The sequence below is a fragment of the Schistocerca serialis genome, chromosome 3, assembly GCF_023864345.2.
Source record: "Schistocerca serialis cubense isolate TAMUIC-IGC-003099 chromosome 3, iqSchSeri2.2, whole genome shotgun sequence".
Lineage (NCBI taxonomy): Eukaryota > Metazoa > Arthropoda > Insecta > Orthoptera > Acrididae > Schistocerca > Schistocerca serialis.
In genome coordinates, this window is record NC_064640.1 from 244,586,477 (window position 1) to 244,610,215 (window position 23,739).

The 23,739-nt window shown below is 43.7% G+C and overlaps 1 protein-coding gene across 1 annotated transcript in view; it reads left to right on the forward strand.

The window, feature by feature from the left end:
• LOC126471577 (solute carrier family 28 member 3-like) overlaps window positions 1-23,739 on the forward strand; it is a 354,279-nt gene that overhangs the window by 155,489 nt on the left and 175,051 nt on the right. Inside the window, exon 3 of the mRNA XM_050099807.1 lies at window positions 3,271-3,318. Within this exon, the coding sequence (XP_049955764.1) occupies window positions 3,271-3,318 (48 nt within the window). The remainder of the gene's footprint in view (window positions 1-3,270; window positions 3,319-23,739) is intronic.

The following is a 23,739-nucleotide window of genomic DNA, read 5'->3' on the forward strand; positions in this document are numbered from 1 at the left end:
TGAATAGCATATTTCATGACAGGTCGATTGGTCGTCGAAGCACCATACCATGGCCCGCACGTTCACCGGATCTGACGTCCCCGGATTTCTTTCTGTGGGGAAAGTTGAAGGATATTTACTATCGTGATCCACCGATAAAGCCTGGCAACATGCGTCAGCGCATTGTCAATGCATGTGCGAACATTACGGAAGGCGAACTACTCGCTGTTGAGAGGAATGTCGTTACATGTATTGCCAAATGCAGTGAGGTGGACGGACATCATTTTCAGCATTTATTGCATTAATGTGGTATTTATAGGTAATCACGCTGTAATATCATGCGTTCTCAGAAATGGTAAATGTATCACATTGGAACAACCGAAATAAAATGTTCAAACGTATTACGTTCTGTATTTTAATTTAAAAAACCATCGTGTTACCAACTGTTCGTCTAAAATTGTGAGCCATATGTTTGTGACTATTACAGCTTCATCTATCACAAAGCGAAAAAAGTGGTCCAACTAAAACATTCACATTTCTGTACGTACTACACGAATATGTAATAAAAATGGAGGTTCCTATTAATAAAAAACGCAGTTGATATCCGTTTGACCTATGGCAGCGCCATCTAGCGGGCCAACCATAGCGCCATGTGCTTTCCCCCTTCAAGCTAGACAAGTTTCGTCTTTGTAGTTTTTCCGTTTGACTCTTATTTCGTAAGATATTTGGCCCGGTCACGATCAGTGGACCACCCTGTATAATGGCAATATCTTTTCCATAGATATATCGATATTGAAATGGCAGTACCGAGTGCCTATATTTTCATTTTGTATTATCTTTTATTCGAAATTTTCGATAAAGATTTGAAGTTGCTCTTTTGAAACTGTAGTAGTACGTAATTTTACTTTGACTATGTAAAGGAGTATCACTACTTTTTGAGCTTTCATCATGTCCAGTCTATCTCTTTGACTGTGTGAAGCAAGTATAGGTGGTACAAAGAAGAAGTCCAATAGCGCTTGGGGGTAGCGGTGTGAATGGAATAACAAGATATCCGATGTGAACAAATAGCACACTAGTCGCGTTAAAAAACAATTTTTAACGCAACTAGTGTCCTATTTCTTCACATTGGTATTATTCAGAAACAGTTGCTGAAACAGGCGAAAAAAATATCTAAGTGATCCGAACGGAGGTTCTAACTCGGGACCTTTGCCTATTTTGGGCAAGTGCTCTACTAACTGAGCTACCCAATGACGATTCACGACTCCTCCTCTCAGCTTTACTCCTGCCAGTACCTCGTCTTATGCCTTTCAAACTGCACAGCAGTTCTTGTGCAAAACTTGCGGGCCTAGCACGTTTTGAAGAAAGGATATTGTGGAGACATGACTTACTCACACCGTTTTAATCTGCCAGGAACGTTCATATCAGCGCTCACTCCGCTGCAGGGTGGAAAAATTTCGTGACCGTACCATAACCAGTGTTTAAGTAAAATAAAGTGTTTTCTGGGATCGTATAATATATTAATATTAGTGGTAGGTAAAATGATGGGCTCGTAGTATGTACGACTTGGTCACATATCCAAGTCTAGCTACCGTTTTAAAACGTCGTAGGTAAATGTCTCGCACGTGCAGGAATTGCAAGCATTGAAACAGGCGGGAAAAGTAGATCCTACTTTGTTGTTTAGTAGTGGAATAAGTTTAAGTTAGTGAAAAATCCTTCATGGATAACAACTGCTGATCAATACATTTGCGGGGGAGGTAGACGAGTCAGATGCACCGTATCGAATCAGCTACCTGCAGATATGGGTGTCACTGACCTAGCTGCCCTGTAACCGCACGAACAGTTCACAGAAAAATGTTTGCATTTATCTAAAGTAACATACGTGCAGGGCTCATGAGTAAATCTCCAGTTCTTTTCAGTGGTGACATCGACAGTTATTCTCATTCTACAAAGATCTTTAGAGAACCACGTACACGTTGCTGTACATCTAATATTCCTGAAAGGCTGTTCTGGAGACAGAAGTTTGATGTGCATTTCCCGCTCGGGACTGCGACAACTCAGAGATAAGGGTATGCCGTCTTAGACTAACCTACGAGAGTGAGGAAGAGAAATCAGTTTTCAAGACGGCAATGTCTATCCCTTCAGAATATGTCTAGTTGACTAATTATTGTTGTAACACGAAGCAAATATTGATTAGTTAACGAGATTTCTGACTGTAAATGGAGGAAGAAAGGTCCTATGAACGTATGTCCGGAAACACATCTTTGTCACGGTAGATAGCGTTGACGGATGATAGGTGCTCTGGCGACATGCCATGTGTTCCATTTGTGTGATGCAGGCTGTGTAATTGACGCAGTGTACTGTAAGCAGCAGAATGGTCTGGTATTGAAGTCGGAAACAAGCTGAGATAGTGGTTATGTACGGCCAAGCTGACGGAAACAGTCGAGAGGCAGCACGGGTATACCGAACCAAGTACCCTCGCAGGCACCAACCACATCACACGGCATTTCAAGCCCTTTCTGGACGTTCGTGTATTCATGGGTCCTTTCACACAGACGAACGTGCAGGGATGCGGCTGTCTATGGTACACCAGATTTGTAAGACCGGATTCGACAAGATGTTGAGGCGAACAATAATGCAAGCTCCAGGCAAGTGGCCCACCAAAATGGTGTAAGCCAAAGTATGATTATCTGTATCCTGCATGACAACCGATACTATCCCTATCACCTGCAATCTCTTGGAGGCCGCTTCGGACATCTGTTGTGGTTCAAATGGCTCTGAGCACTATGGGACTGAACATCTGAGGTCATCAGTCCCCTAGAACTTAGAACTACTTAAACCTAACTAACCTAAGGACATCACACACATCCATGCCCGAGGCAGGATTTGAACGTGCGACCGTAGCGGTCGCGCGCTTCTAGACTGAAGCGCCTAGAACCGCTCGGCCACAACTGCCGGCTCACCTGTTGTGACATGGATGCGATGCAGCTCTGTACTATGTACACAACTACTACAAAAATGGCCACCACAAGAAACATTTTATTTGATTTCATATTTTGGATTAGTGCAGTTGTATGTTGAAATACGAGTAGTTGTATACAGGATCTTGGACACAAATATTTCTTTCGCGATTTGTACACTGCTTTCTGTTCATTAGTACACTTGTGGAAGACTGTGTAGACGGAGATACGATTAGGAATGCGATGGAAGCCAGCTACATTTGGTAGTGTTATCCCAAAGCCAGCAAACCAGTACCTGTAAAAATATATCCCACATACCGAATTGTTGTTGCAGGTGGCGGCCAACTCAGCAGTACCGTCCGAGGCTGCACTGGAGCTTGTGGTGAGTACGGTCGACACGACTACCCCATCATCTTGATCACCTGATACACCTAGTTTGTAGTCCATAGATTTATAGCGCCTGACTACACCTTATGTCAGTTGTACTTTTACATTGCTGGCTGTTAAAATTCCAACATAAGGAAAGAAAGTGTAATTAACAAAATTTTACTTTGCGTACGTGTACAGTATAGTAGGAAGAATACATGATTAATTGTGAAGTTGGTTTGAGACTTTATAGGATACGAAATTTGGTACACCGAGCGGCCATCGCCGCCGAAACAACAGTGAAACTAATACGGCTGTGAACAGTGCTGAATGGAACTTTCTGGCAGATTAAAAATGTGTGCCGGATCGAGATTCGAAGTCGGGACCCTTGCCTTTCGCGGGCAAGTGTTCTACCATCTGAGCTACCCAGGCACGACTCACGCCCCGTCCTCGCAGCTTTACTTGTGCCAGTATCTCGTCTCCTACCTTCCAAACTTTACAGAAGCTCCTCTGCGAACCTTGCAGAACTAGCACCCCTGAAAGAAAGGATATTGCGGAGACATGGCTTAGTCACAGCCTGGGGGATGTTTACAGAATGAGATTTTCACTCTGCAGCGGTGCGCGCTGGTATGAAACTTCTTGGCAGATTAAAACTGTCTGCCGGACCGAGACTCGAACTCGGGACCTTTGCCTTGGTAGAGCACTTGCCCGCGAAAGTGATTCATGAGGAAACTCTTCAGCTTCGATTTGAAAGCGCGTGGATTACTGCTAAGAGTTTTGAATTAGAGTGGTCGCTTATTGAAAATGGATGCAGCAGTATACTGCACACCTTTCTGCACGAGAGTTAAGGAGGTCCGATCCAAATGCAGGTTTGATTTCTGCCGAGTATTAACCGACTGAAAGCTGCTTATTCTTGGGAATAAGCTAATCTGCTGTTAACAAGAAATCACAGCAAGTAATATGTATATTGAGAGGCCAAAGTCAAAATACCCAGACTCGAGAACAGGGGTCGACAAGAGGTTCGTGAACTTACACCACTTATTGCACGAATCGCCCTTTTCTGAGCCAAAAATATCCTTTTAGAATGGGAAGAGTGGCCCCAAAATACAGTACCATACGACATAAGCGAATGAAAATAAGCAAAGTAGACTAATTTTCGTGTCGAACGATCACTCACTTCAGATACTATTCGAATAGTAAAAATGGCAGTATTAAGTCTCTGAACAAGATCCTGAACGTGGACTTTCCACGACACTATCTATCTGAACACCTAGAAATTCGAACTGCTCAGTTTCACTAATCATATGCCCGTTCTGTAAAATTAAAACATCAGGTTTTTGTCGAATTTTGGGTTAGAAACTGTAAAAATTGAGTCTTACTGTGATTTAGCGTTAGTTTATTTTCTACAAGCCATGAACTTAAGTCATGCACTGTACTATTTGAAACCGAGCCAATGTTGCACACAACATCCTTTACTACCAAGCTAGTGTCATCAGCAAACAGAAATATTTCAGAGTTACCCGTAACACTAGAGGGCATATCATTTATATAAATAAGGAACAGGAGTGGCCGCACCACTGATCCCTGGGGCACCCCCCACTTGACCGTACCCCACTGAGACCCCACATCACAGCCATTCTCAATAATGTGAACAATTACCTTTTGCTGTCTGTTGCTAAAGTAAGAGATGAGCCAATTGTGAGCTATTCTCCATATTCCGTAATGGTTCAACTTCTGGAGCAACACTTCTATGATCAACACAATCAAATGCTTTAGTTAAATAGAAAAAAAAGCCAAGCGTTCGAAACCTTTTGTTTCACGCATCCAGTACCTCTCAGAGAAAAGAAAATATAGCATTTTCAGTTGTTAAACGACTCCTAAAGCCGAGCTGTACATTTGATGGCAAATCATGTGATATAAAATGAACAATTATCCTTATAAACACTGCCTTTTCAATAACTTTTGCAAACACTGATGACATAGAAATGGGTCTAAAATTATCTACATTATCCCTTTCTCCCTCTTTATAAAGCGGCTTTACTACTGAGTCGTTTAATTGTTCAGGAAACCGACCATTCCTAAAGGAAAAATTACAAATATGGCAAAATACAGGGCTAACATGTGCAGCACAGTACTTTAATATTCTGCTAGACACTCGATCCATCACAACCTTGAGAGTCCTTAGTCTCCAGTGATTTAATTATTGACTCAATCTCCCTCTTGTCTGTATCACAGAGGAGTATTTCACACATCAATCTCGGAAACGCATTTGCCAAGAAAGTTACATGATTCCCTGTACAAACTAAATTTTTATTTAATTCATCAGCAGTGCTCAGAAAATGATTGGTAAATACTGTACATGTATCTGATTTATCAGTAACAGAAATATTTTTACTACGAACTGACTTTGCATCGTCGACCTTGTGCTGCCGACCACACACTTCCTTCACAACTGACCATATGATTTTAATTTTGTCCTGTGAATTAGCTATTCTATTTGCATACCACATACTCTTTGTCTTCCTAATAACATATTTAAGCACCTTACAATACTTTTTGTAATGGGCTGCTGTAGCTTGATTGTGACTACTTCTGACGTTTTGATATAATTCCCGCTTTGTTCTTCAAGATATCTTTATCCCACTAGTCAGCCACCCGGGCTTCCTATTACTGCTAGTACCCCGTTTAGAACGTTCTTATGGAAAGCAACTATCAGATACGCTGCCGGAAAAAGATAGTATACTGTTATACAAGTTTCCAGTTCACTCAAGATTTATTGCTGAAATGGTGAGTATGGAGTACATGAAATGATTACATTTACAGATCTATAGCACAAGCGGTTCTGAGGTACCAGGTATGGACTTATGCGGAAACACCCATATCAGTACGTGGTATAGCCTTCAGGGGCGGCAATGCAAGCGCTGACTCCGGCATCCAGTCGACCGTACAGATGGCGAATACCGGCCTGGGATACGTTATGCTACGCCTGCTCGACATGTTCACTTAATTGTGTAAGAGTTATTGGTTGACGAGTCGCACAAGTGACTTCTCGTTCCGTCATATCCCACACGTGCTCCGTTGGAGACAAGTACAGAGATTGGTTTGGACCGGGAAGTTGCTACAGGCCTTGCAGAGGACATTGAGTTTCATTATCCTGATGAAACAACATTTTACCTTCCTGTAGTAAAAACGGCAAAAAAACGGGTCTAACAACATTCTGCATGTACCCAGTGCTGGTTAGCATCCGCTCTAGAAAATCCAAAGGCGAACCAGAGTTGTAGCTTATCGCACCCCAGATCATAAGGCCTGGACTGGGGCAAGTGTGTCTGGGACAAATGCATCCTACATCTACATCTACATCTACATTTATACTCCGCAAGCCACCCAACGGTGTGTGGCGGAGGGCACTTTACGTGCCACTGTCGTTACCTCCCTTTCCTGTTCCAGTCGCGTATGGTTCGCAGGAAGAACGACTGTCTGAAAGCCTCCGTGCGCGCTCTAATCTCTCTAATTTTACATTCGTGATCTCCTCGGGAGGTATAAGTAGGGGGAAGCAATATATTCGATACCTCATCCAGAAACGCACCCTCTCGAAATCTGGCGAGCAAGCTACACCGCGATGCAGAGCGCCTCTCTTGCAGAGTCTGCCACTTGAGTTTATTAAACATCTCCGTAACGCTATCACGGTTACCAAATAGCCCTGTGACGAAACGCGCCGCTCTTCTTTGGATCTTCTCTATCCTATGAGACAACACTCAACAGGTCTACGTCGTGCGCGCAAGCGACTATCACTTGCGTGGAGGCAGAATCTATTTTCATCGCTGAAGACTACGGTGCGCCATTCCGTCTCCTAGGTGTCCTCTGACGTCACCAGTCAAGCCGTGCACGTCGATCCTGTGATGTTAGTGAAGACTGCCTAGAGGAGTGCGTGCTCGTAGTCCCATAGCTAATAACCGGTTTGCAACAGTTCGTGTTTGGACTTCTGGGCTCACAAGCCCTCTCATCCGTGCTGTGGTAGCTGTACGATCTGCCTGGCGGGCGTCTGTGCTACGTGGACATCCAGAACCTCGTCTGCGGGTGTGAGAATGTTCACGTGACCACTGAAACCAACATCGTTGCACAACTGACGCAGCACATCTAACTTATGAGGCAATTCTCCGAAAGGACCATCCCGCCCCTCGCTAGACAACAATGTGACCCCTTTCAAACTCACTCAGTTGGCTGTAGGGACCACGCGTGCGTCTCCGTGGCATGGTTGCCTGTTTGCTTCACACGTTTGCACCACACTGCGCCTTCTGGCTGTGAACATTCCCTATTAAAGAGTAGACACAGATGGCGCTCTGGTAGTTGTGCCACAATGCTATCTGTTGGCGGACGACATTGAAACCATTATCAGTATATCTACCATCCCCCAGGTGGCTTATGCCGTCGTCAGATCAGAATCGACCTTGTCTTTCCAGGTGTACAAATTTTTTTCCGGTAGTGTATTTTTACTGGGTGAGGGACATGTTGAAGGTGCTGGCCAGGACAACGGTCCAACACCCTCTGCATTGGGTTATGTCAGGACAGCATGGGGAATGTGCCCTCTTGTGTTATCTTGTAGGAAGGTAATGTCATGGAAACCTCGAAATGGGACACAGCCACTGGCATTAACACTTCAGAAATCTGACGCTTGTTGTCGAAATGAACGGCTATGCCAATCAGAGATGGTTGTGCAGTGTACGCAATGGCACACTATACGTGGGATGGTATGACGATGAAGAAGGCAATCAGAAAACGTTAGTTCTCTTCTAAGCCACCATACATGTATACATCTATCATATGATACTTTACACAGAGCTGAGTCTCGCCTCCAAACACGAATTGGTGCCACTCTTGGGTTGGGTGTTGTGTTAGTTGCACAAGTGTAGGGGCGCCTTTCTCTGTCGCTACATGTAGTGACGTCAGGGTCAGTTCGACAACATTTGTCCACACGAGAGACATATCATTTGGCGCCAATGACTTCCATTTTTCCAAATAAGCGACATATTATTTGCTGCTCGATGGTCTCTGGTGCATGTCAACGTGCTGCAGTACGTCTCTACAACGCATACCACACGTGCGTGATGAGATTTGAGTTGGGGAAACGGGCAGCCCGGTCCATTCGCAGAATATCCTCTCTTTCCAAGAGCTCCTTCACCTGCGCTGTTCGATGCGGTCTTGTACTGTCATCCATAGAAATGAATTATAAGCAGAATACACCCCTGAAAAGACACACATGGGGATATAGTACAGTGTCACAATACCGTTGACAGGTAATTGTGTCATATTCAAAGCTTGGGAGGTCTGGACGCCCATGGGAACTTTTGTCAGCCCACACCATAACACCTGGACTGCCAAAACGATAATGTTCGACAGTGTTCCTAGGTACATTAGGTACCCTCTTATGGAGAGAGTTGGGAGCACGTAATGCACACAGTAACATTGTCGAACATGATCGTTTTGGTGGTCGAGATGTTATAATGTGGGGAAGCATAATGTTGTATGGGCATACTGACCTCCAAATTTCGAACACAGTACACTCACCGGTCAACGTTATTATGACACTGTACTCTTCCCTTATGTGTCTTTTCAAGGGTGCAGTCTGGCTTGATTTCATTTTGATGGACGAAAATGTGCGACCGCATCGAATTTGGCAGGTGGACGAGCTCTTGGAACGAGAGGATATTCGGCGTATGGGCTGGCTTTCCCGTTTCTCCGACTTAAATCCCATCCATCACGTGTGTAATGCGTTGGGGAAACGTACTGCAGCACGTCTACATGCACTATCCACCACCCAGTAATTGTCAACCGTGCTGGTGGAAGAATGGAACTCCTTGCCAAACTTGTCTTCAGAGAGGACATGGCAGGACATACCTTGTCGTCTCTGGTGCTCACAGACCCTACTAAAAAAACTTGTCCTGCCTTTTGTAATGTCTATGGGACCATCATAAATCACGGTGACTTCTGTGTAATCATTGTTTTTGAATAATAGTGACGTTTCTGTTCGTCTCATTGTGTATTGTTTGAGTTACCTTCCCTACTGTACTGTAGCATTTCTTTCATGTATGGTCGAAGTCTCAAGGGGCTATGTTGCTATGTTACTTGGCAGTGACACATCATGCTAAAGTTATTTATTATTTATTTATCGCATGGAAATACACATGCAATTTACAGAGATGTTTACACACTACAAAAGAAATATCTAAACATAACAAAAGGAATGTACAAGAGTTTTGGTCACTAATTATATCACAAACTGATATCCAGAGAGTCTATCCAATCCAGTGCTGTTGGCGAGGCGTTGATTATGTCGTTCCAGCCTCCACTAAAACATTTATTTCCTCTACAGTATGTTCAATAGATTGTGCTGCTGCTCCACAGTCGCACATCGGGGAGTGTGAGAGTCCCGATTTATACGTGAAGGACTTAGTTCTTCCATATACAAGGTGCATTCAAGTTCTAAGGCCTCCGATTTTTTTTTCTCTGGACTGGAAAGAGATAGAAACATGCGCATTGTTTTAAAATGAGGCCGCGTTCATTGTCAAAACGTCCCAGAGATGGCAGCACCGTACGGCAGATGGAATTTTACCGCCAGCAGCGAGAATGAGAACTGTTTTAAATACTTAAAATGGCGACGTTTTCCTTACTTGAACAGCGTGCAATCATTCGTTTTCTGAATTTGCGTGGTGTGAAACCAATTGAAATTCATCGACAGTTGAAGGAGACATATGGTGATGGAGTTATGGATGTGTCAAAAGTGCGTTCGTGGGTGCGACAGTTTAATGAAGGCAGAACATCGTGTGACAACAAACCAAAACAACCTCGGGCTTGCACAAGCCGGTCTGACGACATGATCGAGAAAGTGGAGAGAATTGTTTTGGGGGATCGCCGAATGACTGTTGAACAGAACGCCTCCAGAGTTGACGACCTGAAAATGCGAAAAGTGTCATCCAGGTGGGTGCCACGAATGCTGACGGACGACCAAATGGCTGCCCGTGTGGCATGTTGCCAAGCAATGTTGACGCGCAACGACAGGATGAATGGGACTTTCTTTTCGTCGGTTGTGACAATGGATGAGACGTGGATGCCATTTTTCAATCCAGAAACAAAGCGCCAGTCAGCTCAATGGAAGCACACAGATTCACCGCCACCAAAAATTTCGGGTAACCGCCAGTGCTGAAAAAATGATGGTGTCCATGTTGTGGGACAGCGAGGGCGTAATCCTTACCCATTGCGTTCCAAAGGGCACTACGGTAACAGGTGCATCCTACGAAAATGTTTTGAAGAACAAATTCCTTCCTGCACTGCAACAAAAACGTCCGGGAAGGGCTGCGCGTGTGCTGTTTCACGAAGACAACGCACCCACACATCGAGCTAACGTTACGCAACAGTTTCTTCGTGATAACAACTTTGAAGTGATTCCTCATGCTCCCTACTCACCTGACCTGGCTCCTAGTGACTTTTGGCTTTTTCCAACAATGAAAGACACTCTCCGTGGCCGCACATTCACCAGCCGTGCTGCTACTGCCTCAGCGATTTTCCAGTGGTCAAAACAGACTCCTAAAGAAGCCTTCGCCGCTGCCATGGAATCATGGCGTCAGCGTTGTGAAAAATGTGTACGTCTGCAGGGCGATTACGTCGAGAAGTAACGCCAGATTCACCGATTTCTGGTGAGTAGTTAATTAGAAAAAAAATCGGAGGCCTTAGAACTTGAATGCACCTCGTACTTATATGGATATGATGTCTGTTCTTTCGGACATGTCCGAAGAACAGACACCATTGATGACCTGCAGCTGTCTGGAACGAAGTTAGAATTATATTAATATCATCAGCTGCTGACGGGCGATCTAGACGGCTGCAGGTCATCAATGGTGTCTGTTCTTCGGACATGTCCGAAAGAGCAGACACCATATCAATATATGTATATAGTTCTGGCAATACTGGCCATGACATTCTTCTTCTGCGCGAATGCACATATATTCCCCGAACTCTTACGGGACTTGTAAAAGTGTCTTCCACGAGTAACAAGTGTGTTGGGGTGGGACACTATGAATGTAGTGTGTGGACATACAAGGTGAGAATGTGGATCTCGCGGGAGGCGTGCGCGAGATAGACCCTGTAGTCGCACTCTCCTCTGTGCTCTCGGTGACTCAGATGGATAGATAGAACGTCTGCCATGTAAGCAGGAGATCCCGGGTGCGAGTACCGGTCGGGGCATACATTTTCACCTGTCCCCGTTGATATTTATCAACTCCTGTCATAAGCTGATGGTATTAATATAACTTAGTTCTTCCATGTCCACATCGGATTCTGTTGAGCACACACCAGGTTCTTGTAGGTAGTTGGAAACCTGATATGTATGTAGGGTCTTCGAGGCCGCGGAAAAGTATGCTGGTGTCGTTTTTCCTTGTCTCCTTCCACACATCTTCTATCTTGAATGGTTCGGGTTCTCGAGCTGTCCAGAATGGTTTTCTCGATTTGAGACGCGTGCAGGGTGGATAAAGCAGTATTTCCTGGACGGGTAGCCTTTGGGAAAGCTTTAGGTTATTAATCTTTTCCCGTTCGCGGGACGCTGCTTTTTGTCGTCTCAAATGTGGTGGAGCGATGCTACTGAGAGCAAACAGCCAAGGTAGAGAGGTTGATCTCAGGGTGCCCGTTACAATTCTCATGGTGTCATTCAGCTGAACGTCAGCCTTACTGGCATGCACACTTCTGTACCAGACAGATACGCAATATTCAGCCACAGGATATACGAGAGATAGGGCCGCTGTACGGAGATTGTCATCTTGTGCACCCCAGGAAGTTTCAGCTAGTTTCCGGATAATGTTATTCCTGGTCTTTAATTTTTCTGCTAGTGATGTGAGGTGACTCCTGTACGTAAGTGATCAGTCCGGTGTGATTCCAAGGTACTTAGGATGAGGGTTGTTTTTAACTGATTTGTTACAGAAGGTGACGTTTAGTGGCTGATTTGCTAATCGGATGTTGAGGTGGAAAGCTGTCACTTCAGTTTTTGTGGAGTTAGGGCACAATCTCCAATTTCTGCAATAGTCACCAAGTACTCTAAGGTCTTGTGTGAGCACATTTTCTCCCTCCTCTAGGTGCTTGCTTTGATATGCTGTGGCATAAGTGACATGCAAGAACTATATCTAGGAAGTTAAACAGTAGTGGGGTCAGGACAGATCCTTGTGGTAGGCTCGTTTTGTCATGGAAACAGACTCGGAAATATCGATTTTTCAGCATGTTGGACAGCAGTGTTGTTACTCTTAAGCATGGAACAGTTCGCTTTAGCTTGAACATTAGTCCATCCAGCCACACAGTGTCGTAAGCAGCAGCTAGATCTACAAGTGCTACTGAAGTTTTCAGCCCTTTCTGGGAACCAGCTTCGATATATGAAGTGAGCGCCAATACCTGCTCACAGCAGCTGCGGTTTTGCCTGAAGCCTGCTTGGTAGGGAGGCACTTTGCTGTCAACTGTTTGGTAGGTCCTATTGTAGATTAGCCGTTCCAGTCGTTTGTAGCAGACACTGACAAAGGCAATTGGACGATAGCTTGAGGGATCGTTTTTCGGTTTTCCTGGTTTGAGGACTGCAAGGGGTTTTGCTATCTGCCGGTACCTGATCCTTGCACAAGCAGTCTGTAAAAGGTCTCTGCAGCCATTAGCTTTAGGCGTCTTATGGCCTTCTCAACTTCTCTAAAAGGAGAGCTGAAGGGTGCCATCTATAGTTTTAAGCTCTTCTTGTAAACTTTTTGTGCTGCTGCTGTCCAGGGGGACATTGTCTGCTCGTGACTTGATGTGTTGTGCAATCTGCGATGGGGTGACCTGTGGTTTCTGGCTGACTTTTGGTCTTGCTGCCCCTAGTCGTCTGAGCAGGGACCATGCTTTGCGACTTCAGTGGGTGAAGTCCAGTTCTTTGGTAGCTGTCAACCATCTTCATTTCCTTTGGCTGTTAAGAGACTGGAGTACCTTGTTGCCTGCTTCTGGGTCACCAATGGGCTTCGTATTTCTTGCAGAGCTCTTCCGTCTTCTTGTTCTAGCAGGTCACAAATTCCTTCCTGAAACAACGTAGTATATTGCGTTTTGCTGCTCCTATAATGACACCAACAAAGCGTGTGAAGTTTCCTAATGTCGCTGGGATCCAGCGGAAATGTCAATGAACTTCCTTCGCATGAGACGTCCAGTTGGCTTTGTTGAAGTTCCACCTTAGGTTTTGGACATATCTGATTAGAGGAATCTGAATTCTGATGGCTATGAGCACTGGTCTGCGTTCGCAGTGAGGGAAACCTGATAACTTCTTTGTGTGGGGTACTGGGGTGTGTTGTTGATCAGTTGTTAAAATACATAGATCTTGGTTTGTATCAGTCTGCCATCGGACAGGGTAAAAGGTTTTCAAGTCCTTTGCATAGTACTAGAGATGGTGGTGGTGATTTTCGATCCAAGCTGTAAGAGCTTCTCCTTCCGGATCATTTGTTCTGTAGTCCCACATTTCATGGTGGCTATAAAAGTTACTTTCGCCCTTAAGTTTTTCACACCAATGTAACCTGCTAGCTTTAGTATTTGCAACGCGTTGATTGTGCGTTTTCTTGTGAAAGCCAGAATGGTCGATGCGGGAAATTTAAATGTCACAGCATGATGAAAGTTGTGCCCTGACATTAACGTCACGTGCAGTTTTATACGCATCCCGTACTGTATCATTATTGTGCGAAGTTCGCGACCATCCTTAGAAGGAGCATACAAAAGTATTTCCAATAATTATGTGTTATTTTTCCCTAATTATCCATAATTTTCTCGGTCACCACATGGATGTTTCAGATTGTATCTAATTACTGTGTTAACCTTTCAAACTGACAGTGATCCTCCGGTGCAACGCTTCTGCTGTGACTAAACTCGTCTCTGACGTCAATGGTGAACTGTACCTGTGAACTACTGTTTCGGCGTCTCTCTTTTTTGCAAAATTCGTCTTTATCTTTGTTCTCAGTATATACGTAGTCGTTTCAGCATTTGCGTTATTCCTCTGTTTCATATAGGAAGCACGGTATTATGTTCTTAAAATCTTCTTTCCCCTCTTCTGAAATTTCACCTGTCGCTTCCCGACGAAATTGTTGCATTGATATGTGTTGAAGAATGGGTATTCCAGTGACCGCCATATCACCGCCAATGCGTTTGTTCGGTGTCCACCATTATACTCTAGGACACCACCATAATCGTTTGTTGTTGTTGTTGTTCTGCTCTTCAGTCCGAATACTGGCTTCATAACAGGTCTCCATGCTGCTCCATCCTGTGCAAGCCTCTTTATCTCATCTACATCCATTTGAACGTGGTTATTGAATCATCCCTTGGTCTCGCTCTACAATGTTTACCTATCACACTTCCCTCCAGTACTAAACTGATGATTCCTTGATGTCTTAGACCATATCTTAACAGCCATCTTTTAGTCAACTTGTGCTACAAATTTCTTTTCTTCCCAATTCTTTTCAGTACCTCGTCATTAGTTACATGATCTACCCATGTAATCTTTAGCTTCTATTCACTTCTTGTATGAACAGCTTACCATCTATGTTTCGATTCCGTACAAGGTTACACGCCAGACAAATATTTTCAGACTCTTAACAAATTCCTGATTGTCATAAATGTTTTCCTTGCTATAGCCAATCTGCATTTTATATCCTTTCTACTTCGTCCATCATCAGTTATTTTGCTGTCCAAATAGCAAAACTCATCTATTCCTTTTAGTGTCTCTTTTCCTAATCTAATTCCCTCAACGTCGTCTGATTTAATTCTACTTCATTCCATTACCCTTGGTTTGCTTTTGTTGATGTTTATCTTATATCGTTATTTCAAGCGCTGTCCATTCTGTTTAGCTGCTCTTCTTTTGCTGTCTGTGATGGAATTGCAATGCCATCGACAAATCTTGAAGTTTTTAGTCCTTCTCCCTGAACCTTAATTCCTACTCCAATTTTTTCTTAGGTTACCTTTACTGCTTCCTCAATGTATGGATTGTATAAATTGGGGGATAGGCTACAACGCTATCTCACTCCCTTCTCAATCAATGCTTCCCTTTCATGCCCTTCACATCGTAACTGGCTTCTGAACAAGTCGTCAATAACCTTTCGCTCCTTGTATTTTGCCCTCCAATCTTCGAAAATTCGGAAAAAATGAAATGATCGTATGGCATTGTTGGCCGGGAGGTCCCATTCGGGGGAGTTCGGACGCCGTATTGCAAGTTCTTCCTAGTTGACGCCACTTCGGCGACTTGCGAGTCAATGATGATGAAAATGATGATGAAGGACACACAACACCCAGTCCCCTGCCGGGAATCGAACCCGTGCCCTCTGTGTAGTAGGTGGTAACACTACCTCTACGCTACGGAAACGGACAAAAGTTCGGAAGGTCTATTCCAGTCAACATTGCTAAAAGCTTACTCTGAGTCTACAACTACTGTACTTTAATAAAGCATGAGGGTATTTCTCCTGTCTCATACATGTTGCACACCAGGAATAGCTTTGACGTGGCTGGCTCCACCAAGGATGTCAATAGTTCTGAGGGAATGTCTACACCTTGTTCCGACACAAGTCTCTCAGTGATTTGCAGTATCATAAGTCCCGTCTCATATTCATCTACTTCCCCTTGTCATTCTATAATATTGCCTCGTACTTCATTTCCCTTGCACAGCCTCTCTGTATATTCCTTCCACTTTTCAGCTTTCCCTTCTTGCTTAGTATTGGTTTTCGATCTGAGTTCTTGGTATGCGTACAGATACTTCTCTTTTCTCCAAATGTCTCTTTAATTTTCCGATATACCATGTCCATCTTTCCCCTAGTTACTCATGCTTCTGTAGTCTTGGGTTTGTCCGCTAGCCATTCCTATTTAGCCATTTTGCACTTTCTCCCAAACTCATTTTTTAGACGTCTCTATTCCCTTTTTCCATCTTCATTTGCTGCATTTTTTGAATTTTCTCTTTTTCCTTTCCGCAGTTAAATCCAATGTCTCCTGTGATATCCAAGGATTCCTACAAGGCCTTGTGTTTCTACCAGTTTGATCCCCTGTAGTCTTCACTATTTCCTCCCTCAAAGCTACCCATTCATCTCCTACTGTATTCCCTTCACCTTTTTCAGTCAGTAGTTGCCTAAAGCTCACTCTGAAACTTTCAAAACTTCTGTTTTTTTTTTTTTTTTCAAATTATCCAGATCTCATCTCAGACAGAAGTGATGACACTTTCTACAGAACCCGACCATTATTTTGCAGGACAATGCTCAAGCACGTACAGTGTTGTTTGACTAATGGGCCTGCTAAGTGCTATACCACCTACTACAATCCCCTGACTTAAGCCCTCGTGAGTTCAACTCGATTTCTAAACTGAAGGAAACAGTTCACGGCATTCGCTCCAGAACTGCAACAAATTTGTCGGGCAACAGATCGCGCCACTCGAACTGCCATCACAACTGTCACTGCTAAGAGTATCCTACGACTTCCACATCGGTGACAACGGATTATACACAATGCTGGTGACTACTCTGAAGGTCACTAAAACTTTGAATCACGTAACCGTTTTGTGCGAGCTGTAAATGAATAGTTCTCACTATTAAAGTTCCAACCCTCGTATTTATAACCCTGTACTGACCTGACCAGTAATCCTGTTCTTCCTGCATACAACTTCAGTAATTCCCACTTCAACATATCCATTTCCGTTTTTAAATGTAATAACCTACCTCACCGATTAATGGATCTAACATTCTGCACTGTGACCAGTAGAATGCAACTTTCATTTTTATTTTATTTTATTTTTTTCCTGACGACGATATCCTCCAGAGTATTCTCCGCCCGGAGATCCGAATGTGGGACTATTTTATCTCCAGAATATATAAGGGGCGATCAAAAGGTTTTCGTTCGAAGAGGTACAGTCGGGAATCGGTATGCCAATCAGCAAAAATTCGCCGTGAGCTTGAGGAAATCATCCCATCGATGCATCAGGCTGAAGATACCCATTTGCCAGAACATCGTGTCCTACTGCGTGAAGAAGTCCGTAACTGCTGACTGCACCTCCTCGCCAGACAGGAATCGGCGACCCATCAAACCTTTTTTAAGAGACCTCAAACGTGATAGTAGCGCGGGGAGAAATCAGGACTATAGGGCGGCCGCTCGAATGCCTTCCACTTGAGTTGGCGTAACTTCTGAGTTACAGTATTTGAGCTATGGGGATGTGCGTTATCATGAAACAGCAGCACGTCTTGTAGCTGTTTCCCCGCACGTTTCGCCTTAATCGCATACACGTTCTTCATTGTCAGATGGATGTCTCCGGTGTTTGTTCTTCGGCAGCCAAGGAAAGAGTACAAGCAAGTTGGTTCCGTTTGGACGCGTTTGGTTATAACGTCGTTAGTTGACGTTTCCCCATTTACCACACGCACGTCGGAAAGACCAAGAGGATGTCATTATTTAAACATACAGTACAGCTGCGTGCCCTCGAAAAAAAACAGTGGCTGTAGTTTGCCCTTGCTTTCAGCCGTTCGTAGCACCAGCTCAAAAAGGCCATGTTGGCTGACGTTACAAGGCTAGAACAGTAAATCATCCAGACTGTTACCCTGCAACTACTCGAAAGACTGCTGTTGAACCTGTTCACCTGTTGCTAAACATCATCGCGCTCTAATCCCACCCATTATGGCTATTAGCAGCACATAGGAGGTAAGCATACGCATAGCATTATGGCATACTTTTCAAGGAATCGTGTTGGTTCAGTTTTGATAAGTAATTTCTTGAGAGTAGTGAAATCTAGATATCTTGGTTTTGGAACAATTTATGTCTCTTCTCACCTGCCTTTTTCTAAGAATATCGACCATACGTGATCCAGACTAAGCCTGGAAGTTAAGATCTACTTTCAGTACTAAGCTAAGTTCACTTGTAGAGGGTGTATCTTGTGTGACCAACCGAGTTAACAGTTCTGCTTTTGTGCACAGTAACTTGACGGCTGACATGGTTGCCTTCACCGATGCGGTGGTGTGCGTACTTGGGATCTGCGTTGTGGCTAGACAGTGAGGTATTTGTTGGTTTCGCGCCACCTACTCATAGCCCACAGTCCGTCTATGGACTCTGGCGCGCTATTGCTTTTCATTGGTATTCGGTGAAACGCAAATCCCGTCATTTTCTGGCTGTAAGTAATAAGATGCCTGGGAGATCTCAAGTCTTTCTCAAAAAGAAATGTCTCGTTATGTTTATCATGTTACCCGTCGTCTTTATTTCGACAGACTACTTAATTATAAAGAGAACAGGAACTTGGTGTATGTTCCACGATACTGATCTTGTGGTACGCCAATTCATGATTTTCTTTAGTCAGTTTCTGGCCACAGCTGAGTTTCTTAGTTATTTCAATAAAATGTATCACTTATGTTCCTTGCACCTCTCCAAGACTGTTCTAATAGGCTACCTCATCTGTGGTATCCTGTACCTGTTGTTCTTGTGGTCTACAGTCCAGAGACTGTTTTGATGCAGCTCTTCATGCTACACTCTGCTGTGCAAGCTTCTTCATCTCCAAGTAACTACTGCACCCTAAATCCTTCTAAACCTGCTTAATGTATTCATCTCTTGGTCTCCCTCTACGATTTTTACCCTCCACGCTGCCCTCCAATTGGTGATCCCTTGATGCCTCACAACACGTCCTACCAACCGGTCCCTTCTTCTAGTCAAGTTTTGCCATTAACGCCTCTTCTCCCCCATTCTATTCAGTACCTCCTCATTAGTTACGTGATCTACCCATCTAATCTTCAGCATTCTTCTGTAGCACCACATTTCGAAAGTTTCTATTCTCTTCTTGTCTAAACTATTTATTGTCCATGTTTCACATCCATACCTGGCTACACTCCATACAAATACTTTTAGAAAAGACTTCCTAACACTTAAATCTACACTCGATGTTAACAAATTATCTTCTTCAGGAACGCTTTTCTTGCTATTGCCAGTCTACATTTTTTATCCTCTCTACTTCGACCATCATCAGTTATTTTGCTCCCCAAAAAGCAAAACTCATCTATTACTCTAAGTATCTCATTTCCTAACCTTATTCCCTCAGAATCACCTGATTTAATTCGACTACATTCCATTATCCTCGTTTTGCTTTTGTTGATGTTAATCTTATATCCTCCGTTCAAGGCACTGTCCATTCTGTTCAACTGCTTTCCCAGGTCCTTTGCTGTATCTAACAGAATTACGATGTCATGGGCAAACCTCAAAGTTTTTATTTCTTCTCCATGGATTTTAGTTGCTACTCTAAATTTATCTTTTGTTTCCGTTACTGCTTGCTCAATATACAGATTGAATAAAATTGCCGCGCGGAGTGGCCGCCCGGGTAGAGATGCCATATCCTGAACTGCACGGCCCCTCCCGTCACAGGTTCGAGTCCTCCCTCGTGTGTGTGTGTGTGTGTGTGTTAGTTAGTCAGTTAGTTTACGTTAGTTTAATTAGTGTGTATGTCCAGGGACCGATGAACTCAGCAGTTTGGTCCCTTAGAAATTCACGCAAATTTGAACATTTTTTGAATAACATCGGGCATAGGCTACAACCCTGTCTCACTCCCTTCCCAACCATGATTCCCTTTCATGCCTCTCGACTCTTATAACTGCCATCTGGTTTCTGTAAAAATTGTAAATAGCCTTTCGCTCCCTGTATTTTACCCCTGCCACCTTCAGAATTTGAAAGAAAGTATTCCAGTCAACATTGTCAAAAGCTGTCTTTAAGTCTACAAATGCTAGAAAGGTATTTTTGCATTTCCTTAATCTATCTTCTAGGATAAGACGTAGAGTCAGTATTGCCTCACGAGTTCCAACATTTGTGCGGAATCCGAACTGATCTTCCCCAAGGTCGGCTTCTACCAGTTTTCCTATTCGTCTGTAAAGAATTCGCGTTAGTATTTTGCAGCTGTGACGTATTAAACTCATTGTTCGGTAATTTTCGCACCTGTCAACACCTGCTTTCTTTCGCCTTGTAATTACTATATTCTTCTTGAAGTCTGAGGTTATTTTGCCTATCTCACATATCTTGCTCACCAGATGGTAGAGTTTTCTCAGGACTGGGCTAGCCCAAGGCTATCAGTAGTACTAATCGCATGTTGTCTACTAACGGGGCCTTGTTTCGCCTTAGGTCTTTCAGTGCTCTGTCAAAGTCTTCACGCAGTTTAGTATCTCCCATGTCATCTTTACCTACATCCTCTTCGATTTTCATAATACTGCCCTCACGTACATCGTCCTCGTATAGACCCTCTATACACTCCTTCCACCATTCTGCTTTCCCTTCTTTGCTTAGAACTGGTTTTCCATCTGAGCTCTTGATATTCATACAAGTGGTTCTCTTTTCTCCAAAGATCTCTTTAATTTTCCTATTGGCAGTATCTATCTTACCCCTAGTGATACATGCCTCTACATCCTTACATTTGTCCCCCAGCCATCCCTGCTTAGCCATTTTTCATTTCCTGTTGATCTCATTTTTGAGACGTTTGTATTCCTTTTTGCGTGGTTCATTTACTGCATTTTTATATTTTCTCCTTTTATCAGTTAAATTCAATATCTCTCCGGTTGCCGAAGGATTTCTACTAGCCATCTTCTTTTTAGCTACTTGGTCTTCTGCTGCCTTCACTATTCATCTGTCAAGCTACCCATTCTTCTAGTAATGTATATCCAGATCTCATCTCAGACAGAAGTGATGACACTTTCTACAGAACCCGACCATCATTTTGCAGGACAATGCTCAAGCACGTACAGTGTTGTTTGACTAATGGGCCTGCTAAGTGCTATACCACCTACTACAATCTCCTGACTTAAGCCCTCGTGAGTTCAACTCGATTTCTAAACTGAAGGAAACACTTCACGGCATTCGCTCCAGAACTGCAACAAATTTGTCGGGCAACAGATCGAACTGCCATCACAACTGTCACTGCTAAGAGTATCCTACGACTTCCACATCGGTGACCACGGATTATACACAATGCTGGTGACTACTCTGAAGGTCACTAAAACTTTGAATCACGTAACTATTTTGTGCGAGCTGTAAATGAATAGTTCTCACTATTAAAGTTCCAACCCTCGTATTTATAACCCTGTACTGACCTGACCAGTAATCCTGTTCTTCCTGCATACAACTTCAGTAATTCCCACTTCAACATATCCATTTCCGTTTTTAAATGTAATAACCTACCTCACCGATTAATGGATCTAACATTCTGCACTGTGACCAGTAGAATGCAACTTTCATTTTTATTTTATTTTATTTTTTTCCTGACGACGATATCCTCCAGAGTATTCTCCGCCCGGAGATCCGAATGTGGGACTATTTTATCTCCAGAATATATAAGGGGCGATCAAAAGGTTTTCGTTCGAAGAGGTACAGTCGGAAATCGGTATGCCAATCAGCAAAAATTCGCCGTGAGCTTGAGGAAATTATCCCATTGATGCATCAGGCTGAAGATACCCATTTGCTAGAACACCGTGTCCTACTGCGTGAAGAAGTCCGTAACTGCTGACTGCACCTCCTCGCCCGACAGGAATCGGCGACCCATCAAACCTTTTTTAAGAGACCTCAAACGTGATAGTAGCGCGGGGAGAAATCAGGACTATAGGGCGGCCGCTCGAATGCCTTCCACTTGAGTTGGCGTAACTTCTGAGTTACAGTATTTGAGCTATGGGGATGTGCGTTATCATGAAACAGCAGGACGTCTTGTAGCTGTTTCCCCGCACGTTTCGCCTTAATGGCATACACGTTCTTCATTGTCTGATGGATGTCTCTTGTGTTTGTCCTTCGGCAGCCAAGGAAAGAGTACAAGCAAGTTGGTTCCGTTTGGACGCATTTGGTTATAGCGTCGTTAGTTGAAGTTTCCCCATTTACCACACGCACGTCGGAAAGACCAAGAGGATGTCATTATTTAAACATACAGTACAGCTGCGTGCCCTCGAAAAAAAACAGTGGCTGTAGTTTGCCCTTGCTTTCAGCCGTTCGTAGCACCAGCTCAAAAAGGCCATGTTGGCTGACGTTACAAGGCTAGAACAGTTAATCATCCAGACTGTCACCCTGCAACTACTCGAAAGACTGCTGTTGAACCTGTTCACCTGTTGCTAAACATCATCGCGCTCTAATCCCACCCATTATGGCTATTAGCAGCACATAGGAGGTAAGCATACGCATTGCATTATGGCATACTTTCCAAGGAATCGTGTTGGTTCAGTTTTGATAAGTAATTTCTTGAGAGTAGTGAAATCTAGATATCTTGGTTTTGGAACAATTTATGTCTCTTCTCACCTGCTTTTTTCTACGAATATCGACCATACATGATCCAGACTAAGCCTGGAAGTTAAGATCTACTTTCAGTACTAAGTTCACTTGTAGAGGGTGTTTCTTGTGTGACCAACCGAGTTAACAGTTCTGCTTTTGTGCACAGTAACTTGACGGCTGACATGGTTGCCTTCACCAATGCGGTGGTGTGCGTACTTGGGATCTGCGCTGTGGCTAGACAGTGAGGTATTTGTTGGTTTCGCGCCACCTACTCATAGCCCACAGTCCGTCTATGGACTCTGACGCGCTATTGCTTTTCATTGGTATTCGGTGAAACGCAAATCCCGTCATTTTCTGGCTGTAAGTAATAAGATGCCTGGGAGATCTCAAGTCTTTCTCAAAAAGAAATGTCTCGTTATGTTTATCATGTTACCCGTCGTCTTTATTTCGACAGACTACTTAATTATAAAGAGAACAGGAACTTGGTGTATGTTCCACGATACTGATCTTGTGGTACGCCAATTCATGATTTTCTTTAGTCAGTTTCTGGCCACAGCTGAGTTTCTTAGTTATTTCAATAAAATGTATCACTTATGTTCCTTGCACCTCTCCAAGACTGTTCTAATAGGCTACCTCATCTGTGGTATCCTGTACCTGTTGTTCTTGTGGTCTACAGTCCAGAGACTGTTTTGATGCAGCTCTTCATGCTACACTCTGCTGTGCAAGCTTCTTCATCTCCAAGTAACTACTGCACGCTAAATTCTTCTACACCTGCTTAACGTATTCATCTCTTGGTCTCCCTCTACGATTTTTACCCTCCACGCTGCCCTCCAATTGGTGATCCCTTGATGCCTCACAACACGTCCTACCAACCGGTCCCTTCTTCTAGTCAAGTTTTGCCACTAATTCCTCTTCTCCCCCATTCTATTCAGTACCTCCTCATTAGTTACGTGATCTACCCATCTAATCTTCAGCATTCTTCTGTAGCACCACATTTCGAAAGTTTCTATTCTCTTCTTGTCTAAACTATTTATTGTCCATGTTTCACATCCATACCTGGCTACACTCCATACAAATACTTTTAGAAAAGACTTCCTAACACTTAAATCCATACTCGATGTTAACAAATTATCTTCTTCAGGAACGCTTTTCTTGCTATTGCCAGTCTACA